At 35.3% G+C, this 23,537-nt stretch overlaps 3 protein-coding genes and 1 pseudogene across 3 annotated transcripts; 3 read left to right on the top strand and 1 right to left on the bottom strand.

The window, feature by feature from the left end:
* Positions 1 to 3,373: 3,373 nt before the first annotated feature.
* On the top strand, positions 3,374 to 3,817 carry LOC110718953. Its single transcript, XM_021897891.1, has one exon. It carries the CDS (start codon positions 3,374 to 3,376, stop codon positions 3,815 to 3,817), a length of 444 nt encoding a protein of 147 aa, XP_021753583.1.
* A 2,968-nt stretch (positions 3,818 to 6,785) lies between these two features.
* On the bottom strand, positions 6,786 to 9,630 carry LOC110718952 (disease resistance protein RGA2-like). Its single transcript, XM_021897889.1, has 2 exons — positions 8,606 to 9,630; positions 6,786 to 8,553 (listed from the first exon to the last, which is right to left on the bottom strand). The coding sequence occupies exons 1-2, from the start codon at positions 9,628 to 9,630 to the stop codon at positions 7,617 to 7,619; spliced, it is 1,962 nt and encodes a 653-aa protein (XP_021753581.1). The 3' UTR covers positions 6,786 to 7,616.
* A 4,706-nt stretch (positions 9,631 to 14,336) lies between these two features.
* On the top strand, positions 14,337 to 18,231 carry LOC110718685 (aminoacylase-1-like). The gene is made up of 5 exons (XM_021897570.1): positions 14,337 to 14,855; positions 15,248 to 15,691; positions 15,812 to 15,949; positions 16,749 to 16,988; positions 17,553 to 18,231. The coding sequence occupies exons 1-5, from the start codon at positions 14,421 to 14,423 to the stop codon at positions 17,664 to 17,666; spliced, it is 1,371 nt and encodes a 456-aa protein (XP_021753262.1). The 5' UTR covers positions 14,337 to 14,420; the 3' UTR covers positions 17,667 to 18,231.
* Positions 18,232 to 18,653: 422 nt separating this feature from the next.
* Positions 18,654 to 23,526, top strand: LOC110718688 (annotated as a pseudogene).
* Positions 23,527 to 23,537: the final 11 nt, after the last annotated feature.

Genomic DNA, 23,537 nt, shown 5'->3' with positions numbered 1-23,537 from the left:
AGTGAAATTAATAGGGTTACTATATAGAAAAACCTAATTATTTTTAATGAACTTAAACTAATTTTGCTGAACTTAAATTATTTTTACTGCACTAAAATTAATTTTACTAGACTGAATTATTTTTATTGGACTGAAATTATTTTTACTGATTTTTTGTTATATTTATTCTTTGAAATTATTGATTTTTACTGAACTGAAATTATTTTTACTGAATTGAAATTACTTTTGCTGAACTGAACTTTTTGTACTAAATATTTTTTTTAAGATGAAGTGAACAGACTAGACTAATTTTTGCTGAACTAAAATTATTTTTACTGTACTGAAATTATTTTTACTAAACTGTAATTATTTTTACTAAACTGAAACTATTTTTAATGAATATTATTTTGTTGTAAGATGAATTGAACATTGACTTAAAGCTCAATGATGAAAATGTTAGGAAAACTTGTAAATGCTGAAACCTCAGTAAAAGTATTTTATAAGTATAATTAACTAATTCTGTGATTTAAATAATGCTAGATTTAGCAGAAAATGTGTTGTTTATGCTGCCATCTTAATTCCAAAATCCAACCCAGTAACAGCTCTAGAATCATCAATCAGGTGCACATACACAAGCATTGCTATGATACTTTTGGTCCACAATAAAGTAATAACCAAGTACACAAATTAAATTACACAAGAAAGAATTTTTCTGCATGAGCATTCAGACATAGATGAGTCTACGGAAAAACAATGCCTTGTATTATTCCAAAACTATATACAAAAGTGAGTCAAAATCTGAACAGATTTATAATTAACAAGATATCACATGACTTTTTCTTATAAATTAAGGAGAATGTACTGTCAAAATTTCTGAAATTTGGCCATTACAATTTTGTTTATCATCAATTAGTGAGTCGATTTTTTGTTATTATGAAGATTTACTGGGGCTCCCTCTTGAGTAAGCTAGTACTTTAATTTAAGCCTTCTCATTGATGAATTTTCTATCATCTTTTCTTTTTGGAGGTGGGGTGAACGGTGAACCAGGGGAATTGGGTAGGTAGTTGGGTTCATTAGATTCACATATGCTACGAAGGTTGTTGATAATGGGATGTCCAAATTCCAAACCATTTATTAGACTCCTAAGACATCAGTTGTCAGTTGACATGATGGAAAGAAGTTTAGGATTTAGTTCATGATTAATATACAACCTTTTAAATGTTCTCAATGTTCCAGCAGAACACTGGCTGATTAAGTTGCTTTGTCACTCATGTATCTATGTATCTAACTTAGTATACTTAGTACTATGTTGTGTACTAGATTAAAGCACTTATTAGTATACTTAGCTCACTGCTCAGCCTGGTGGCATTGGACTCTACCTGATGAATCAAACACTTGACAGAGATGTTTTGGCTGCATTTTGAAGACTTGTTGCATATACATAGTTAAGTGAAGACTTCAGACAAGAATCAAGCAGTTGTATATGTAGTATAATAAGTTTCTTTTTTGAAAGTCGCTGTTGCATATACAATTTAAAGTACTTGAAACTAAAGAAAATATAGTCGAATTCTAACCTGAACGTTGGGGGCACTCAGGATCTAGCTTTATGCAAAATGAAACAGTCAATCCCTGTAGATTATTAGTTACTTGTATTAACAACGGATAAGTTTTGAAGAGAAGATAAGCAGCTTATCCATTCAGGTAGGGGGGCTTTGACATTCCCACAATTATAAATGGAGAGAATTTGAAGGGAGGTCAAGTATTGAAATCCCTTGGGCAGATTGTTCATGTTTTGGAGGCTGAAAAATTTCAGGGAACGGAGATTCTGATGAAGGGATTTCCAAGGCATGCCATCGTCATCAGCCATGTCTTCAGCAAAGCTCAATTGGTCATTGAAGGAGAATTGTAATTCCTCCAAGGCAGTGAGAAGCTCCAATCCCTCTTCTCCTCCTGAGAGTCTTTATATTTGAGCAATTATTGATTTTAAGGCTTCGTAAAGAAGAAGTGCAGCTCTGGAATATCGCTCCAAACTCTGATAAACTCTCCATGTTCTTATCGGATACTATGCTGAGGGAAGCAAGGAATGGTAAGTGTATTGACTTCAGATATCCAGCGTCGTCTATTTCTACCTTCAAACTGATGTCACTTTGTGCATTCCCAGCGTTATCAACCTTCTTCTTATTCCTTCTGTTAACTACTACTCATAACTTTTTGTTGTTCTCACATAATTTCAAATATTCAAGGCTTGAACAGGAAGGAAATGACACCAGGTTACAACAATAGGTGATTTCCAAATTCGAAAGCCGGGGAAATGTGAGCCTACTCCTCAAGGTATGATCATCCTCATCCGCAATCAACTCCTCCCCTCTCCACCATCCTTTCAAATTTGGCAGGCTTTGAACTATAAGAGATTCAAGAAAGGGGAAGAATGTTGTCAAATCTTCTCCAACACCACTGCCAGTGTTGCTGCCTTTATTATCATATACTCCAGCTTTGATAATTTACAGAGCACCAATGATTTCAGGTAACGCAGTGTACTCAGAGACAGTAACTGCTCCAATTTCTTACAACTTACAAGCTTGATATGAACAAGATTTGGGAGAGAGATAGCCCAATTATCCTCTTCTCTTCCCCATCTTGGAATGATCGTACCCCTACAATAATTCAAGATGAACCTCGATATTTGAATGTGGCTCTAGCTTTTCCATCATAACTGTTAGAATGACTGATGATGATGAGGAAATAAAAGAGCATGTGTGAAGCTGAGTTGGATTACACACGCAAGAAGCATGAGTATTAGATTGCTGACATCAGCTAAGGAAATAAGTTTGTTACAAGTTAGTTACAAACTCCTGTAATATATATTTAGCTGTCCAAGAGCTAAATAGATTTTTTTCACACTTTTTCTATTTTTCTGTAATCTTCTTCCCAGAAAACTCTCTGTAAATTCTCTTCTCTCTAAAGATCAATGAAGCCGTCCTTCTAGTTTACCTTCTTGCTGCCAACTTTGACATGGTATCAGAGCGAGTTTACGATCTGGTGATGATGAAGTTCTTGATCATTTCTCGCTGAAATTGTTCATTTGAGGTATCTTTTTTCGATCGAATTCTCGAAGTTTTCTGATGTTCAAATTCAAACAAATTTCTTGATTTTTTGTTCAAATTCTGCAAAACAGTACTACGATCAATTGAAGTTCAGTATATTTTTTTGTTCATTCTTCTGAAATTAATTGCTCAATCAGAGATTCTTGTTGCATTTGAGGAGTAATTGTTTGGTGAATATTTCTTTTTGGATTCGGTTATTGGACTAGATCAAATTGTTTGTGATACAATTGTTTACTGAGATTGAGATTGAAATAGATTCTTGAATTTGTGGTTGTAATTGAAGTATAGACATGGCAATGGATCCTTCACAGAATCCTACTTCACCATTTTATTTGCTTCCGTCTGATAATCCTTGTCAGAAACTAGTGAATTTTAAGTTTGATGGAAATAGTACTGGAGATTGGAAACCTTCAATGTTGATTAGCTTATCAGCCAAAAATAAGCTTGGATTTGTTGATGGAAGTTTGATTAAACCTGCTGTAACTAGTGATCTTTACCTTGCTTGGGAAAGGTGCAACAATATGATCATCTCATGGTTGTTAGGTGTCTTAGAACAAGACATAGCAAGGAGTGTCTTATATTTTAGCACAACTAGGGAGATATGGCTGAATTTGGAGGAAAGATATGGTCAATCCTCTTGTGCTTTACTATACTCTTTGCAACAAGCCTTACATGAGATTAAGCAAGATCAGGACAATATCTTAGGGTTTTACACCAAGATAAAGATGATTTGAGATCAGTTAGATGCAATTGATCCAATTCCTATGTGTTCTTGCATCAACTGCAACTAAATGATGGTTTCGAGGTGGTCAGAGGAAGTATAGTGATGTTGAACCCTTTGCCTAACATTTCACATGCTTACAGACTCCTTGTACAAGAAGAAAAGCACAAACAATTATATCAGACACATGGTAATTCCAATGAACCTATGGCTTTTGCTGTGAACAACAGGAAATACTTTGAACAGGATAAAAACAGACAGAGCTATCACAATCACAAAAACAATGATCAGAGAAGAGTCAACTATTATTGTGATCATTGTAAGATCCCAGGGCACAGTATTCAGAGATGCTATAAGCTTAAAGGATATTCTAAGAATAACTATTCTGGTAAGGGTAAAAGAGTGGCTGCAAATGCAGAGTTCATTGGTCATGAAGAGAAAGAGAATCAGGGGAATGAGATTACACTTTCTGGAGAGCAGTATGAAAAAGTTCTTGAGGTATCCGTTGACTCAACAGAAAGCAGAACTGCAGCCACCAAGTTCAGGAGAGACTGCCTTAAACAATAGATCTGCTCATGTGGCTGGTAAATTCTGTTTCTCCTCTCTAGTTCATGCTAAATGGATATTGGACAATGGAGCTACAGATCATGTGTTATGATAGTTCCTTATTTGATTCTTTACATCAGTATAGTGGTATAGAAAATTCAATCACTATACCTAATGGGAAACAAGTGACAATCACACACTTAGGTACCATAACACTAAACAGTCATATAGTATTGAATGATGTGCTATATGTTCCTGATTTTAGGTATAATCTGATTTCTATACCTAAGTTGTGCAAGGATTTAGGTTGTCATGCTATTTTCACTGACAATGAGTGTCATATTCAGGGCTCCTCACAGAAGCCAACTCTTCTTGGTAAACTCAAAAATGGACTATACTGTTTGGATGAGTCAGTCTTAGAAAATAGAGGTCACACACAGTCTCTTGCTGCTGCTATTGTACATAGTAATGATCCTAATAAAGTCAAGCTATGGCATCTTAGGTTGGGACATCTTCCTGTCAATAGATTACATCATGTTGTTTCTGATGTTTGTAATAAAGCGTGTACTTTGGATAGTTTTTGTCAAATCTGTCCTGCTGCTAGACAGACTAGAAAATCTTTTCCTGTTAGTAGTATTAAGTCCAAGGCACCATTTGAACTTTTACACATTGATGTATGGGGTCCTAATCCAGATCCCACCTACAATGGTTGTAAAATTTTCTTTGACAATTGTTGATGATTTTTAAGAATTTTGTTATGTATGTTGAGAATCAGTTTGTAAAAACTGTTAAGATGGTGAGGAGTGACAATGCTCCCGAGCTTTGTGAGGGAGAGTTGAAGGTTTTCTTTCTTGAAAAAGGTATTTCCCAACAAAGAAGCTGTGTGGATACACCACAGCAGAATGGGGTTGTTCAGAGGAAACACAAACATCTTCTTGAAACCTCCACAACTTTATTCTTCCAAGCTAACCTCCCTATACAATTTTGGGGTGAGTGTGTCATGTGTGCTGTCCATTTGATAAATAAAATGCCCTTACATGTTCTTGGCAATTGTTCACCATATGAAAAGGTGTTTGGCTTGGCACCTTCTTTAGACCATTTGAGGGTTTTTGGTTGTCTGTGTTTTGTTTCAACATCAAAACAGCACAGAACAAAGTTTGAACCCAGGAAGAACCTCATGTTTTTATAGGATACTCCTCCTACCAGAAAGGCTATAAGGTGCTTCATCCACGAACAACATTTTCCCTATCATTTTTCAGCCAAGACACAGCATAAATTCTTCCTTCCCATATCCACTGATTTCTCCTCTTTTTCTTATGACTCACTTCCTATAATCATTAGGGAAGATGATGATAGTCCTGTTATCACTGAACCTACTTCTTCTTCTAGTTCTTCTTTAGACATGTCACTAGACACATCTCTTTCCTTCCCATAGTGAGAAAGAGTTCAAGACCAACAAAATTTCCTTCCCATTTTGACAACTTCATATGTAACCTTAGTGATTCATGAGTTCTCAGTTCCACTGGTGTGGTCTTGTTCAATTCAGCCATATTTCACCATCAATACATGCTTTAGCCTCAGTTGCAGAAGCTATGCATAAAGAACTTACTGTTTTACAGAAGAACAATACTTGGATTATGGTTTCTCTACCTCCTAACAAAAAGGCCATTAGTTGCAAATGGGTTTACAAGATCAACTCAAACTCAAAGCTGATGGTTCTATTGAAAGGTTCAAGGCAAGATTGGTGGCTAAAGGTTATAATCAGAAGTGGGGGATTGACTTTGATGAAGTTTTTTCTCTAGTTGTGAAGATGGGAACTGTTAGGTGCATTTTAGCTTTGGCTGCTTTTAAGGGATGGCATTTGCATCAATTGGATGTCAATAATGCCTTTTTGCATGGTGACTTGACTGAGGAGGTGTATATGACAACCCCTGAAGGTTTTCATAACCCAGAAAACAAGGCGTGCAAACTTGTCAAATCATTGTATGGGCTTAAACAAGCTTCTAGACAATGGTTTGCCAAGTTAGTGGGGGAGTTAGAGGTCCATGGGTTATGAACAGTCTAAGAATGACTATTCTCTTTTTATTAAACAAAAACAGAATAGCATCATCATAGCAGCAGTATATGTAGATGACATTATTGTCACAATAAGTGAAGAATTGGAAATTTGCAGATTGAAAAGTCATCTTGATGCTATTTTCAGTATCAAAGATTTGGGAAAGCTTAGCTATTTTCTTGGGATGGAAATTGGTTACATGGATGCTGGTATAAGTATGTCACAAAAGAAGTTCACAAAGGAATTGTTGAAAGAAGCTGATATACGGGAAGATAGAATAGCTGTAACTCCTCTGCCTGTAAACATTAAACTGCAAGCAACAGAAGGAGAACTTTATGGTGATCCTAGTACAGGTGTCTTGTTGGGATAATGAATTTCCTGACCCATACCACTATACCAGGCCAGACTTATCCTATACTGTACAACATCTCAGTCAATTTCTTCAAGAACCTAGAATGCCTCATTTCAGGGCATTACAACAACATACTTTGAGATATGAAAATGGGACAATAGGGCAAGGTATCTTACTGAAAGGTGCAGAAAAGTTAATCTTACAAGCTTTTTCAGATTCAGACTGGGGAGCTTGCCTAGATAGCAGAAGATCAATCTCAGGCTACATTTTGATGTTAGGAAAATCCCCTATAACCTGGAAGTCAAAGAAGCAAGGTGTTGTGTCAAAAAGTTCCTCAGAAGCAGAGTACAGGACTACAGGGCAATGTCAGCAGCAGCAGGAGAAGTGGCATGGATTGTAAGATTACTAGAGGAATTGGGAGTTCAGCATTTGAAGCCTGTAACTCTGCACTGTGATAATCAGAGTGCTATTCACATAGCTAAAAATCCAGTGCATCATGAAAGGACAAAGCATATTAAGATTGATGTCCATTTTACAAGAGACAAGGTGTTACAAGGAAAAAAAAAATTACATACTTGCCTACAACTTCACAGATTGCAGATTTGTTCACAAAAGTAGTTCAATGAGTTACTATCCAAACTAGGCATGGTTAACACAATGCATAGTTTGAGTGGGGGTGTTAGAATGACCGATGATGATGAGGAAATAAAAGAGCATGTGTGAAGCTGAGTTGGATTACACACGCAAGAAGCATGAGTATTAGATTGCTGACATCAGCTAAGGAAATAAGTTTGTTACAAGTTAGTTACAAACTCCCGTAATATATATTTAGCTGTCAAAGAGCTAAATAGATTTTTTTCACACTTTTTCTATTTCTTCTTGCTGCCAACTTTGACAATAACTTCCAAAGTCAGGATCTTTATAAGCATCAATGTCAAAATCAAAACCAATGTTTACTTCCACGATATGCTTCATGCTCTTCAAGTATTCATCTTCTCCATTATTCAGGCCTTCTATGTAATATTTACCAATTTTAATATGTATGCCACCAATTAAGTTGGCCAATGCTTTAAGGTCTTTGAGTTCTGCACTGTATTGTTCCTCACTTGAAACTCTCTGACCCTTACCCACCACAAAGAAGGGTAGCACCCTAAGATGAGTCAACTTATCCATGCCCAAAGTCATGCAAGTTAACTTATAACACTCTTCTAAACCCAAGTGCCTAAGACTAGTCAATTTACCTATGCCCGAAGGCATCACAGTTAACTCCCTACAGCGACTTAGATCCAAGTGCCTAAGTTTTACTAATTTGCTAAAACCTTTTGGCAACTCCCTCAAATTATTACAATCACTTAAAAGTAAAGTTTGTAGATTATGAAGTTCAATGATAGAATCAGGGAGTGCCGCTAGTATGTGATTCCTAGACAAATTAAGATACCTTAAATGGAGAAGTTTACCTATTGAATCAGGATAGGTTTTAATATTTGCAGACTTTAAGCTCAATACCCTTAGGCATACCCAGCGGTCCATTTGTATACTCTCCGCCAGAGTTCTATGACGAGGACGACTCAAAATAAATGAACGTATCTTACTCTTCTTGAGCAAGGAGCTTTGTGGACAGTTATCACTAACATTATATACATGACGAATTTTATTTCCCAATTCGGATGTATTAGAACTCACCACACTAAGTTCCTTTCTCCCCACTTCTTGAGCAACATCGTGCATCAAATCATGGATTTTGACTGGCAGAATAGCACCATATTCGTCCTTCTTTACATCTTGAAAGAAACATCTGCGTAGCAAAATCAAAAAATGATCCTCTGCTGCATCTTCTATGCTTTGACCCCCCGTCAAGTGACTCAATATATCCTTGCGCCATCCAAAGGCTAATCAACTCCTGCCTCTCTATTTCAAAATCCTTGGGAAATGCTGCACAATAACTAAAGCAATTCTTCAAAGAGGGTCTAAGATTGTGGTAACTCAGCTTCAATATAGACATAATTTTATTTTCGCCATTTTTTATTTCAGACAAACCACTCCTCTTGAATGAATGCCACTTATTCATGTGTTGACCAAAAAGAAGACTTCCTACCACCTTAAGGGCAAGAGGAATGTTACAACATTTTTTAACAATCTTCTTCCCAATCTCAACTAATTCAAGATGATTTTCGTGTTCTTGACCTTTATTAAATGCTACAGTCTCAAACAAGTGCCAAGAATTCTCCTGGGACAAACCTTCCAACTTATAGATATTCTTGTCTCCGGTAATTTCTCCAGTCTCTACTGAACGAGTGGTTACCACAATCCTGCTACCCCCTTCACCGATCATCAAGAAGCTTTGCAGGTTAAGCCATTTATCACGATCTTCATTCCAAACATCATCAAGTATGAGCAGGTACTTCTTTCCTCCTAATATCTCTTGAATCCTCTTTCGCACCCATTCTAATGAGGCAGTATCACTAAGCTTCTGAACTACTTCTACAATCTTACAAAGGATTGCCTTGACATCAAATTGCTCCCCATCTTGATCAGAGACACAAACCCACAACCTCAAATTGGGATCCGGAAACTCTTCTTCAACCCTTTTATCGTTATATACAAGTTGAGCAAGTGCGGTTTTTCCCAACCCTCCGACCCCCACTATAGTCACGACACGAAAATGTTCATGAACATCATTCGGACCTAGTGACATATCTACGACAACTTTCTTATCATCGTCCCTCCCAATAATATCCTCTGCAACCACATAAGAATAAGTTTCCTCCTTTCTCCTAACAATAGGATTATTGTCGACCTTAAACTTAAATTTTCTATGGTTATCGACAGTTTCATCCAGCTGCTTCTTAATTTCCGTAACCCGACTAGACATTCTATAAGCTAGACCAGGCTGGTTATCAGAAGAAAAAAAATAGCGTACCTTTTTGATGAGCTTACTACCCTTGTTTAGGGGGTCGAAGTTGTTTCAATTCAGCAAGGGTGAGCAACTCATTGAACAAATCATCAGCATCATAAACAACAAATTTGAGCTCCTCAATGTAGCCGCGCTCTTCGTTGGTGAGCTCCCGCTTGGTGTCGGCATCAAGGAACGTTTTCTCGATGGTGGACACAGTTTTGGTGAGGTCTTCAAGTTGAGACTTGTAGCCCCACATGTCACAAATCTCTTTGACGACTGCGGAACCAATAACTTCAATGAGCCTCCTGCAATGGCGATTCCGAGTTGGACCATTGTGTTTTCAGTAAGATGATAATAAAGCAGGTGAAGTAATGGAAAATTAAGCAAAGATTACAAGGAGAAAGCTAAAGTTTGGTAATGTAGTGACTTATATCCTCAACACTTACTATAATATACAATGTCCTGCACCATCCACTATTAGATACTGTGTTCATTTATTAATTTATTTTTGTCTTCTTGTATCAGCTTCCACGAAAATGCACACAGTATGCCCATTTGTAGTTAGTCAACCTCTTAAGTCGATCGTAACAAATTAAATGCACAAATAATTAAAGGAAGCTAAATTCAGTCTGGTTAACTAATAATATGTGAATTACATGTTACAAACCATAACTAATGGCCTATTGGATCCCTCCAAGCGACAAGTAGATTCAAACATATTCAACATTATCCTATTTAGTAATAGTTGTAGTAATGTTCCCACCGTAACTTGTAATTATATATTTGGAAATGATCTCATCTTGCAAGTTAGATGGAGGGAAAGTGTAATATTTTATCCATTGTATATTAAAATGGCAACACTATTGCATTTCAATACTACTTTGAGAAAAGTGATCAAAATTTTGTTTGTTTTTAATCCAATCACATTGTTTTCTCTTGCATAGGCACGACTAAAACTTCTAAAAGAGTATGATTAGGAAAGGGGATTTTGATCAATACATATAGGGTAAACCGTAGGGGAGTGGTTAATTGCTTATTTTAAAGGAAGACAGCATAATAAATGCCGATTAGCATGGAAACTAACATGGTGTTTTTTTTTTTTTTTTGTTATTTTTGAAAAGGTAAACTAGTTTTAGGCTGGGCGTTGTCCGGGTCAATGAGATCATGATCTTATAATCTTGAGGTCATGAGATCATATCTAGGAAAAACCATGTTTTAATATTTTTAATTGAATGTAGATGATATGGATTAAAACTCCCAAATGGAGAGTGACATGTGAAATCTAAACTTATTAAGAAACCCTTATTAGTTATTACTCTCTAATATATTAGAATAGCTTACTATATATGACAACTTGACAAGTGATGAGAAGATGATTAAGGGGACATGAATCAACTATGAAAGCACATAAGTATTGCAACTTACTTGTGGTTTTTTTATTCTTGAATTTATCCACTCCGTCTCTAACATAGTAAGGAGTACTTTTGTTTCAAATTTATTTTTGAATTTATCCACTCCGTCTCTTAGAGCATGTGCAATGGAGGGGATTCACCCTCCTCCTAGCCTTCTCTCTCCTCTTAAGAGGAATCCCCTTCATTGTAGAGGTGAAATGGGGAGTCCTCTTAGGAAGAGGAATATGGTAAATCCTCTTTGGGGAAGGGGATTGGAAAAGGTGGGGAAGGGGACAAGCAAGAGCGACGTGGCAGCTTCCTGCTGGCTGGCCGGGTTGGCAGGGGCTCACGTGTTGCTTGCTTTTGCTAACATTTGTTGATTTGTAATTGGTTGACATTTACAACGGTTAAAAATATTCAAACGGTAATAAAAAAAAAAAAAAAAACGGTAACTTATTTTTTTAAAAAAAAAAACACTAAAGGTTATATTTTTTTTTTTCTCTATAAAATGACCTAAATTTGCCATATTTCAAAATCTTTTTACATAATGTATTGCAATGTTCCTTTCTAACTATTTATTATATGTGTGACGATCGTTCTATTTACTAATTATGCATTATAAATTATCATTAATTGTACATTTTTGTAATATATTAAAATTGTCATTAATCTAATTATAATAATTTGTCATATTAAATTTGCAAATATCTAATTTAATAGAAAATGGTGGGCATAAAAATAGAAAGGAAGGGATTCATGAATCCCCTTTGTTGTGGGAAAAAATAAAGAAAGAGGAAGAGGAAGAGGATGGAGATAGTGAAAAATGACGTGGAAGAAAGAGAAATGATGTGTCAAAAGGAGAGAATGAGAGAGAAGAATTAAGGAGATTCATGAATCACCACCATTGTACATGCTCTAACATAGTAAGGAGTACTTTTGTTTCAAAAAAAAAAAAAAAAAACACCATATTAAAATGAATAATCAAGTACTATCTGAAAAACATTAACCAGTACCTGGAAATCATAAAATTATAGGAGGATACATAGGCCCAATTATTAGGCAAACAAGCAAAATGAAAATAAGATTGTACACCATTCTTTCAAAAATTAAATCTTCCTTATTCTCAAAAGCAAGAATATAAACAACCCCTTTAACAAACAATTAAATCTTCCTTATTCTCAAAATCAAGAGTATAAATCATTTTTAAAATGGCATTAATGAAAATTTTTGTTATAAAATATGTTATGTTTTATAACATATGTTTAATCTAACTTTAACTAAGTTAACATATTAACTCTACTTTCATCCCCATCTCTCTCCTCAAAACTTAAAATTTTTAGATGATTTTTAAAAGTAATGACTGATTATTATATTTTTAGATGATAAATTTCAAACTTTAATTTTTAATTTCTAAATTATATTGTACAGTGCAATATTTCATAGTATATGAAAACTATGACACCAAATTAATTTGCACTTTTTTTCCATGTTTCAGAAAATCAATATCTCATTACTCAGCAAGAATACAAATCATTCATACTAATATTACTGTGAGATTTTGATTTTACTTGGCAATCGTATCAGGAAATTATTCAGAGTTTCAGTATATGCTGTCATAACTTTTACTTTAATTTTATTTTTATTTTTTAAAAAAAACAAGTTTTCATCCAAAAACAAAAGCAATAATAGTCAAAAATTGGACAAAAACCTGAAGCATGAGCCCCGTAGGCAATGAAATGCAACCCATTGAATTAACAGGAATTACAGCCGCTTCTCAAAGCTCACCTGAAAGCATTACCTAAAATACGAGTAAAAATTAAACAAATAGTAATTAATTAAGATGGCAATATTTCATTTTGAAATTATTAAATTAGGATGGAATGAGAAATACAGGCATTCATAGTAGTAAGAAAAATTGGGACTTGGAAAATTTAAAAGGTCTTATACCCAGATTAAGTAGACTGAGAGAAATTTACTGAAGAATGTGCATGACATACTCAGTTTGTATAAAGTTGAAATTCACAACGCAGAACAAACTTTGAATGTACCTTTTTGGGCTGTTTAATCCCACTATTTCAACCTCCTGACTTCAATTAGCTAGCCATATACTACTCCGTTTTTGGAGTATGCTTCCAAATACTCCAACATGGAGTACTTTGGGCATATTACCTACAATGGGAGTATTCTCCCAATTTGAAGAAAAATGGGGTGGAGTACTCCCATTGCAAATGCTCAAAAGAAGGGTTAATTGTTGGGACTACTCTAGGTCACGTGGGTAGCACATGACCTAATAGGGGTGGCATTAAGGGATGGGAATTGGAAGATGGATAAATTAACTATTGCCATTAATAAAAAGGTGGGTGATGTGAAGAAATGTTAATAAGGGTATTTTGTTAAATTTGTTATTTATTATCTATCCGATTTCATTTTACTACAGTACCAAACAAGGTAATTGACATATTTTCACCAATTCTCAATCTCATTCCCATTCCCACTCTTTATTTTCACAACTCTCATTCTCACATACTAAACACCCCATAATTGGAATAACACAAATTCTTACTCGTGTATGAAGTAGTTGGCTACATCGACTGCCTACACGGACACACTGTATGCCCATTGGGTAATTTCGTTAGGGGACGTTTGGTTCGTAGATTGGTATGAGTTTGAAATCAGAAATGAGGTGAAGGTGATATTGGGTTGGAACTTGATACTTAATACTATGTGTTTGACTCAATTATGGAATGGAATCTCTCACTATTCACTCCTTTTATTTGATATTAAGGAATGAAATGAGCCAAAGGCACCTCCCCCAAGATTTCTAAACCCAATACCTGGATTTGATGTATGAATTTAAAATTCATACTTTTGACAATTATACGTATGATATGGGTTTTAAGCCCTGTTCACGTTACCTTAATTTTGCTGAACTGAAATTATTTTTGTTGAACTTAAATTAATTTTACTGAACTGAAATTATTTTTGCTAAATTTAAATTGTTTTTACTGATTCTCTATTATATTTCTTCTTTATATTAACTGATTTTTACTGAACTGAAATTATTTTTACTGAACTTAACTTATTTTTATTAAACTAAAATTATTTTTGCTGAACTTAAATTATTTTTACTGAATATTATTTTTTTAAAGTGAAGTAAACAGGCCTTAATCATTCTAATTTCATACATTATACCTCATACCTCATATCTATATTCCACAACCCAAATACCCCCTTAATATGTTGGTCTGTGATTACTCGGACAATATTGTTACTCTATCATTCTGTCACTATTATACGCTTTCTTTATTACCTTATTTTTCCAATCAAAGTACAAATTTACAACCGTGTTCCTCAAATGAGAAATTCACAATAATTATGTTGGCACTGGAAACAAACTTCATGCAAATGAAATTGCCAAAAGTAATAAGCTTCAAATTCATCTTCATTCTTTATTTTCTCTCCCTTCAATTCATCACTATCAAAACTACCCAAGACCCATCATCTGCAATTATCTCCAGATTCCAAGAATACCTTCGAATTAACACTGCTCAACCTAACCCCAATTACTATGAAGCTGCTGATTTCATCCTTTCTCAAGCTAATTCTTTATCCCTTGAATCTCAGACTATTGTATTTGTCAAAAATAAACCCTTAATTTTGCTCAAATGGCCTGGCAAAAACCCCAATTTGCCCTCAGTTCTCCTCAATTCACACACCGACGTCGTTCCAGTGGAATTCCAGAAGTGGGTTCATGACCCTTTTGGTGCTCACATTGATTCTGATGGAAATATTCATGCCAGAGGTACTCAGGCAAGTATTTTCATCAATATTTATTATTTTTTATTTATTTATTTTTGGTAAGTTGTGTTGAATGCAAATTGATTAAAGGGTATCATTGCAGTTTATGATTATCAAAGTAGCAATTTGAAAGCTTATACCTTTCTGTTTTTTGGTAGTTTGAAGAACTGGGTCATATCAGGGTTTATATGTTTTAATTGTAAAGTCTGATTTATAATATGGTTGAAAAATGTATTTTCTGAAGAAAAAAAAAAGAAGTCTATTTTAAGGTGTTATGATATTGTGGAAATATTCCAATTTGAAAGTGATTTATAAGATGCATCCTGTTGTTTATGTACATCATTTCTACTTATAAATTTATGTGATTATGAAATTATGATGGATGTTGATCAATGTGCAAGCAGGATATGAAAAGTGTAGGAATGCAGTACTTCGAAGCTATTAGGAAGTTGAAGAATTCTGGTTTCGAGCCAATTCGTACTATTTATCTATCGTATGTGCCGGATGAAGAGATTGGGGGACGGGATGGGGCTGAGAAGCTGGCCGAGTCTGACGTGTTTGAGAAAATGAATGTGGCCTTTGTGCTGGATGAGGGAATACCTTCACCAGATGAGAAGTATTTGGCATATAATGGGGAGAGATCACCAATGTGGCTGGTTATCAAGGCTACTGGGCATGGGGCAAAGCTGTATGACAATACTGCAATGGAGAACTTGATGAAGAGTGTTGAGAGTATCAGGGGTTTTCGTGCGTCGCAGTTTGATATGATAAAAGCTGGCTTGAAAACTGATGGAGAGGTGATTTCGGTAAACTTGGTATATTTGAGAGCTGGCACACAAACACCTACTGTAAGTCTGTGTCTTACTGTCTTTATTGTGTCAAAGGGTCTCATGCTAATGATGAGAATCATTAGATAACAGTTGCCTAAGATACAATTGTTCTTGAGTGATTTTGGTATTGTCTGTCAGGGATTTGTCATGAATTTACAACCTTCTGAAGCTGAAGCAGGTATTGACATTCGGGTTCCACCTACAGCTGATCAGAAATCACTTGAAAGGCGTATTGCTGAGGAGTGGGCTCCTGCTTCACGCAACATGACATTTGAGGTAGCAGTTGCTTGATTTACAAGATTATTTTCTTGCTGATTCATACAATGAAATAATAACCATTGTTGCCTTGCATTGTGATTCACATTTAATATGCATGCTTATGCTATTATTTGATCCGATGGTATATGCTGTACTAATGTAGCTGTTTCAATTGTGGTGGTTCTCTATGGCTCTACTTGTTTAGAACTTGCCTCGGAAAGGGATTCAAGTGTATAGACTGCATCAGGAATGTTAAAAGCTTAATCACAAATTGCAATTGATAAGAATCAATGAACAAGAAATGCCAGCAAGAGCATTATTCTTCTCTCTTATCATCTGAATCTGTTATGTAAATTCCTGTTCATATGGCCACATGTTGAATTTTTTCTTCTATGGTTGAAGCCTTGTAACGTTGTAAGTTTTTTACATGTGCTATAAGGCTTGAAAACTTGTAAGAAATGTGCTTTATGGGCTTCAGTCAAATAGTTTTTATTTTATTTTTTTAACTTATAATTTTCAATTTTGTAATTATAATAAAATTATAATCAATTGATCACCGAGGTTTTCATGGACTGTTTAAGCATGAGCTCTAATCTGCAGAGAATTTGAACTTGAACTGAAAGTACATGAATCCAACCTTTAGATATCAAATCCCAAGTTTAGGTGCACATACTAACAAGTGTATATTTTATAGTGCAGACTGTATCATGAATTTTTGGGAAGACGCATGTGTGTACATGTGATAGTTACACCCCTACACTAGTACTTTGTTGATATCCCCTTTGCTGTTTGACTGATATGGTTTTGGCATGTGCAGTTCAAGCAGAAGGTTCCTGTGGTTGACAAATTTGGCAAGCCTGCTCTCACAGCTGCTGATGATTCAAATCCCTGGTGGATTCTTTTAGAAAAAGCTGTCCGTGATTCTGGTGGAATAGTTCGAAAGCCGGAGGTAAGCTTTGGAACAACGGATGCTCGTTACTTTAGGCAACAAGGTCTGCCAGCTATTGGATTCTCTCCTATTGCAAATACTCCGCTCCTTCTACATGACCACAATGAGGTACATAATAGCTTCTGCCTTATTTGTTTTATCTTTCAGGTGGAAACAATTTCAAATTTGATGTGCTCTCTTTCTGATTGTAAGTATTGATATAGAAATTTATTTGTGGAATCAAGCACATATTTACATTGCATGTTACCAAGGTTGCCTTTTTATGAGAATATGAGATAGATTATGTATCCAGCCTGTTACTAGTGTGGAGTTGTTAACTTCATAAGTGCTAGTTTTGGTTAAAATTTCTTTCTACTTGTAACTAGTAATTCTGTACTTGTTAGGAGTGTTTTATGTACTTGATACTTTTGGAGTCTTCTTTATACTTTGCTGATTAAATTTTGAACTTAACTTCTATTCTTGTGCACTATATAGGATGTACTAGAAACTTTATCCAGTTGTATCAGATTTAAATTCAGGTCCTCAACTGAAATACAACCCTCTGAATGTTGTTCGGTGTGCTGTGGGAGCCAGCAATTGTTGCTCTTCTACTCTGCATTCTTACAAACTACTTGTATCATTTACATTAGGTTTATACTTACTTTCTAACAATTGCATTTTTACTTGCTGCAGCACCTAAATCAACGGGAATATCTTAAAGGAGTTGACATATATGCTTCTATAATCAAAGCTTATGCTTCTTTTGCAGAGGAGACAGAAGCTAATGCTTCCAAAGCTGAGTTGTAAAAGAACGATTAGTATCTTTGCCCATTGTTAGAAAACTGTACTTTTCATCCTCATCACCCATGCAACCAAACTGAACTTCTCTCTAACACCATTGTTTATAACTTGGTGCAACCTGACAGATCTCAAAGGAGCAGATAAATAAGCTTCTATCATCCCGGCTTATGCAACATATGCTGACCGGTTATGGAAATAAGCTGAGACTTTCTAGGATGAATTGTTGTTAGTGATTGGCCCCACCTTTCACTTGACTATTCTGCCAGGAGCTGATTGAATTGGGGCGGAAACATTTGTCGTTTCTAGGTGAAGATTTCAAGTGATTTCGGTCACTATTGCAGCTACAAAAATAAAGTACAGTTAAACTTCTTGGAACTTCACTTGTATCTATTGTTAAGGCTCAAATAATTTATCAATTAGGAACTTTTTTCAGGTTTGTACTTTGAGTAATTCTGGGTGTTATGCATGTTCAATGTTTATCTTTGAATCTTTGATCTTAATAATTGTTTTTCTGGCACTTTGTACCAAACAACAGCAAAAGGAAAGAGGGAACTTGATTCCTTTTCTGAACAATTGAATATGACCAAACACACTGGATAATTTTGGGTATTCTTTTACTTTCTCCCATCCCCCTTTCCCTTCGCCTTTCATCACTTTGAACTAAACTGACTTTAAGCTGTATGCCTGTATGTATCAAATATCATACCAACAAAGTTTTTTTTTTTTTTTTTTTATATGTTTTTTTAAGGTAAGATGAAAGATCTTATTGAACCAACACCTCTTATAAGCCACCTAGCTCTACAGGTCAACTATCATACCAACAAAGTTAATTGACATTCATACAAACTTATATGCTTCTAAATTCTAATTCACATTATTGCCGATTTCAATGCTTGTACTAATAAGTATTTAGGTAATCCAACATTTATTACAAGTGTATTTATCCTAATTGGAGTACAACCGATTCGAATCCAAATTAGTTGGAGGTTAATAGTACATGCTTTGTCATAGAAAGTCAAATAAACTTGAAAGAAGCAAATTAAGTAAAGGCTTAAGCGAAAAACCTATTTCTCTAAAGAAACTATGCAAACGATTAACTGTAAGATCAAATACTTCTTCCATCTCTACTTTCTCTCTCTTCTATTCATCACTTGCAAAGCGACCCAAAACTCATCTTCATCAATTATCTCTAGATTTCAAGAATATCTTCAAATTAACACTGCTTATCCAAATCCCAAATACTATGAAGCTGTTGATTTCATCCTTTCTCAAGCTAAATCTTTAGCCCTTGAATCCCAGACTATTGAATTTGTCAAAGATAAGCCTTTAGTTTTGCTCAAATGGCCTGGAAAAAACCCCAAATTGCCCTCAGTTCTCCTCAACTCTCACACCGACGTCGTTCCGGCTGAACCCCACAAATGGGCGCACCACCCTTTTAGTGCTCACATTGATTCTGATGGCAATATTTATGCTAGAGGTTCTCAGGTAAGCACTCCAATCAATATTTTAATTTTTTTATTTAAATTTATATTCTTTTTGTATCTTTTGATCAAGTTCTATTGATATGTCCATTAATTGTCACATTTGTAATTAAAATTATAATATGCATTCATTAGAAGACACCTAAAGTAATTAAGGGTATATTGAGAAATTAAATACTTGTTAACATTCGATTTAAATGGTTAGCATTCAAGGAAAAGTTAATAAAAAACAGTACTTTCTCCGTCCCATAATACTTGAGACGTTAGTATGGACACATATAGGGGTAGTGAGGAGAGAGAAAATACAGGATTTAATTGGGTTTTGGGGTTTGTGGTCCGAAAGAGAGTATAGGAAAATTCTTTTTTATTAGTGGTTCCATTCCATAATTAGTAAAGTGTTAAGTATTTTGGGACGGATGAAAATAAGTGTGTCAATTATTATGGGATGGAGGGAGTATCCGTTTTCTAGATAGTGGGGTTATTAGTTTGCTACTTCATTCCCAGGACAGTTGAGTATTGAATTCTGTGTCTAAAGGGCAATGGTTTTACAGCGAATATAGATTGGCGTTGTATGTTGAATCTTGAGAATTGAGATAGTGGGTTTTGGACTCTAATAAGGGTGAAAAATGAAATTGTAATATGTAAAAAGTTCTGTATTTCATTGAACTAATGGCTGTTATCCATTTATCTGTAAGTTACTATGATGTTTTCTAAACTTGAGGATAGTAATGTTTTCTTATAAGATAATTGTATACCCTGTATCACTCCCGGGTCTGAAGAAATTCTTATACCGATGCTAGCACACTATCATCTTATGGGTATCTTGCGTGTTCTGTTATTAATGCATTGATTTGTCTGTGTGTATGTGGATATGATAGTTGATGTAATAACCATGTACCCTAGCCATGCAGGATATGAAATGTGTGGGTACTCAGTACTTAGAAGCTATTCGGAAGCTAAAGAATTCTGGTTTTGAGCCTACTCGTACTATTTATTTGTCATATGTGCCAGATGAAGAGAGTGGAGGACTTGATGGGGCTGAGAAGTTGGCTGAGTCAGAATTGTTTGAGAAAATGAATGTGGCCTTTTTGCTTGATGAGGGAATGCCTTCACCAAATGAAAAGTATCTGGCTTATTATGCGGAGAGGTCACTAATGTGGCTGGTAATTAAAGCTACTGGGGCACCAGGGCATGGGGCAAAGTTGTATGACAATACTGCAATGGAGAATTTGTTGAAGAGTATTGAGAGTATACGGAGATTTCGAGCATCACAATTTGATATGGTAAAGGCTGGCTTAAAAGATGAGGGAGAGGTGACTTCAGTAAATATGGTGTTTTTGAAAGCTGGCACACAAACTCCTACAGTAAGTTTGTGGCTTCAATTTCATTAATCCATAAAATTGACTATGTAAAGTTAAAACTGTGAGTCATTGGTCGTTTGGTGGATTTTGTTTACAAACAAATGTCTGAGTATAAAGGTCTTAACTTTATGCAGAGCTTTAGAAAGGTTTCTAGATTCTAAGAAGCTAATGTTGTGTTCTTGGAACTGGTTGCTTACCTTTTTTTCGGGCAAAGCTTTAGCAGGCATAAAAGTGAGCTTTTTTATCCAGTTTAATTCATCATTTCTCATTCTGAAACTGATACACGTGGGGTCCCTGTTACCCGGATTGAAAATACATAATCTTTATGATTGCTTAATCTAGCTTTATAACATATCAATTAATTATTGTCTCAGCTCCATTAATATGGGACTTCTTAATGTTTGTCAGGGTTTTGTCATGAACCTGCAACCTTCTGAAGCTGAAGCAGGTTTTGACATTCGGGTTCCACCAACAGCTGACCTAAAATCCCTTGAAAAACGTATTGCTGAGGAGTGGGTCCCTGCTTCACGCTGACATTTGAGGTAGGAGTTGTTTGTCTCAAGGATCAATTTTTTTTTAATTCCATGGTAATCAATTGACCTCCTAAATGTCCCGCCTTTATTTTGATGACCAGCCATATGCTTCAGTAGTAATCTTTTCCTCCTCTGTTGTGTTTTAGATTTTGAACTTGATAACAAAGACTGAGTCAGGTACTCAGGTATATGATTTACCCTCCAGAGTCCTAGGATATATATTTTTCAGTGTATCTTAAATTACATGTATAAACTGTCAAAAGAACCAAAAAACTACTTGGTCCATATAATTAATTTGCTCATTTTGTAAATTCTCAGCTGACGAAGTAAACAGTTTGGGATTTTCTTGTATTGGCCTGAAAGAAAATGTGATGCAGCAAGAGTAGAGGGAGGGGAGGGTTCAGTAAAAGGAAATAAAACTGGCAGCAAGATCTGGAGTGAATAAGTGCTGGTTCCTAGTGCAGCCTACTTAATGCATGTAAACTTGCTGTTTGTCTTTCTAATGCTATGTATCTGATACTTTCTCACATAGATGGGTGCTTGATAACTTTTATCTGTAACTCTGTATGTATCCATAAGCAATTCTAAGTATAACTTTTATTCTGCCCTTGTGTGTGTAATTGAGGTTTTCTATTCCTAATTTGTGTTTGCTTTGACTGTGTTGATTGTTGCTTGCCAGTTTATTCAGAAGGATCCTTTGCTTGACAAGTTTGGTAGGCCAATCCTCACAGTTGCGGACAGTTCAAATCCATGGTGGTTCCTCTTTAAAGAAGCCATTCAGAATGCAGGTGGAAAACTTGAGAAGCCGGAGATTCTCCTTGGCGCAACAGATGCTAGTTTTTTTAGGCAAAGAGGTCTGCCAGCTATAGGATTCTCTGCCATAGCAAATACTGCAGACCGAGTTCATGATCACAATGAGGTACATGATAATTTTCTTTTTAATTATTAATTGACCACTCCGAGCTAATACATGTCCATAAGTAAACATTTATCTTCCTTTGCTGCAGTATATTTAAAATTTAGAGAAGTGGGTATGAGTTGTAGTGGTAGTTGCAATGTCTTGAATCAACAATTCCGTGTTATAATTGGAAACTAGTGAGTAGCCTTGGCATTTCCCCAGGTTGCTACTGTTGTAGACGTGCAATCGATAATTTTTTTAAAGGCTTAATTTTCAAAACTGAAATTGTCATTGTCAAAACAAAACTGAATTATTCTTTGAGTATCTTATATATTTTTTTAATTGAACCTTAGCTTGTGGTGTGCACTTTATAAATTATTTTACGTAGTAATAACATAGTTGATAAGGGGCTTAGATGGTTAAATAGCCATCTTTCTTATAAGAGATTGATGGTTCGAATCTCCTTATCTTTATGTTTTTATATGGAGTAATATTGGTTACTTGGGTGATAAGGCGTGTTATACAATAATATTGGTTTATTGGGTGACGTGACGTAATAATTAAGATTGTTTGAGTGATGATGTGGCGGCATGAGATATTGGGAAGGTGACGTGGCGCAATACAAAAGTGACTACGTGGCACATCGACGTTCTTAGAAATGCCTTTTAATATATTAGTATAGATGATACATACTTAGATCCTGCATGTTTAGGATAAAATCTAATATTAGTACTTCTTTCAATCTTAGCATTTCCTTGGTGTTTTTCCTCTGAAGTATCCTGAACCTAGTCTGTTGCAATCACAGATTTGTGTTTCTAAGTGCTCATACTGCTTCTTTTATTTTCTTATTAAGCCTTTAAACTTTTAAACTATAGGTTTGCCTCTGTTTTTTCATATATGGTGGATGTTTTACCAAGGTGCAAACTTAGAAATACAGTACACTCTCTAATGTTCTCTGTTTTTGATATAATAAACAGTTTAGGAATACAGATAAGAATGCCTGAAAGTGGCTGAAACTTAACCCTCTCGCCTCTTTTGCTATAGCATTACTTGCAAATTTAAGTTCAAAAACATGAAACAGAAGTTTATTTGTTAATAACATGCAAGGCTGCAAGCAGTGACAACTGGTGTTTGATGGTCGCTCTCTCTGCATTTGTCAGCACTAAAAGCTTATGTCCTAGCATAATTTAACTTAAATTTGTAATTTCTTCTAACAGCCACATGTTTGCTTGCTGCAGTTCCTAAATCAAGAGGAATATCTGAAAGGAGTTGACATATACGTGTCAATTATCAAAGCTTATGCATCATATGCTGAGCATACTGAAGCTAAAGCTTCTAATTATGAGCTGTATAAGAACAGCAAGCAAGCTTAGCTGAGATATCTGGATTTTCCCACTTTTCTGTCTTGTTGTAGTCATCCTGCAGCACCTCCGTTCTATAAAATTATGGATCAGAAACCAGTTTTCAGAGGAACAATTCAGTGCTTTTGTCAATTTTGGCAAATGTTATGGGTGTGTATGTAAAAACCCTGTATAATACTTCAAGTCTTCAATAGTCATTTTTAACAATAATATATTTCAGCAACTGCTCCAATTGTGATACAT

This window comes from Chenopodium quinoa, unplaced genomic scaffold (assembly GCF_001683475.1).
Source record: "Chenopodium quinoa cultivar QQ74 unplaced genomic scaffold, ASM168347v1, whole genome shotgun sequence".
In the NCBI taxonomy this organism is placed as follows: domain Eukaryota; kingdom Viridiplantae; phylum Streptophyta; class Magnoliopsida; order Caryophyllales; family Amaranthaceae; genus Chenopodium; species Chenopodium quinoa.
This window is presented reverse-complemented; position numbering and strand designations above follow the sequence as displayed.

Excerpts from the sequence above, each read along its gene's own strand:
- LOC110718685 (XM_021897570.1), top strand. The coding sequence starts at position 14,421 with ATGTTGGCACTGGAAACAAACTTCATGCAAATGAAATTGCCAAAAGTA. Across the intron at positions 14,856-15,247 it reads TTCATGCCAGAGGTACTCAG|GATATGAAAAGTGTAGGAAT; the intron begins GCAAGTATTTTC and ends ATGTGCAAGCAG. Across the intron at positions 15,692-15,811 it reads CTGGCACACAAACACCTACT|GGATTTGTCATGAATTTACA; the intron begins GTAAGTCTGTGT and ends ATTGTCTGTCAG.
- LOC110718952 (XM_021897889.1), bottom strand. The coding sequence starts at position 9,630 with ATGTCTAGTCGGGTTACGGAAATTAAGAAGCAGCTGGATGAAACTGTC. Across the intron at positions 8,554-8,605 it reads ATTGAGTCACTTGACGGGGG|ATGTTTCTTTCAAGATGTAA; the intron begins GTCAAAGCATAG and ends TTTGCTACGCAG.
- LOC110718953 (XM_021897891.1), top strand. The coding sequence starts at position 3,374 with ATGGCAATGGATCCTTCACAGAATCCTACTTCACCATTTTATTTGCTT.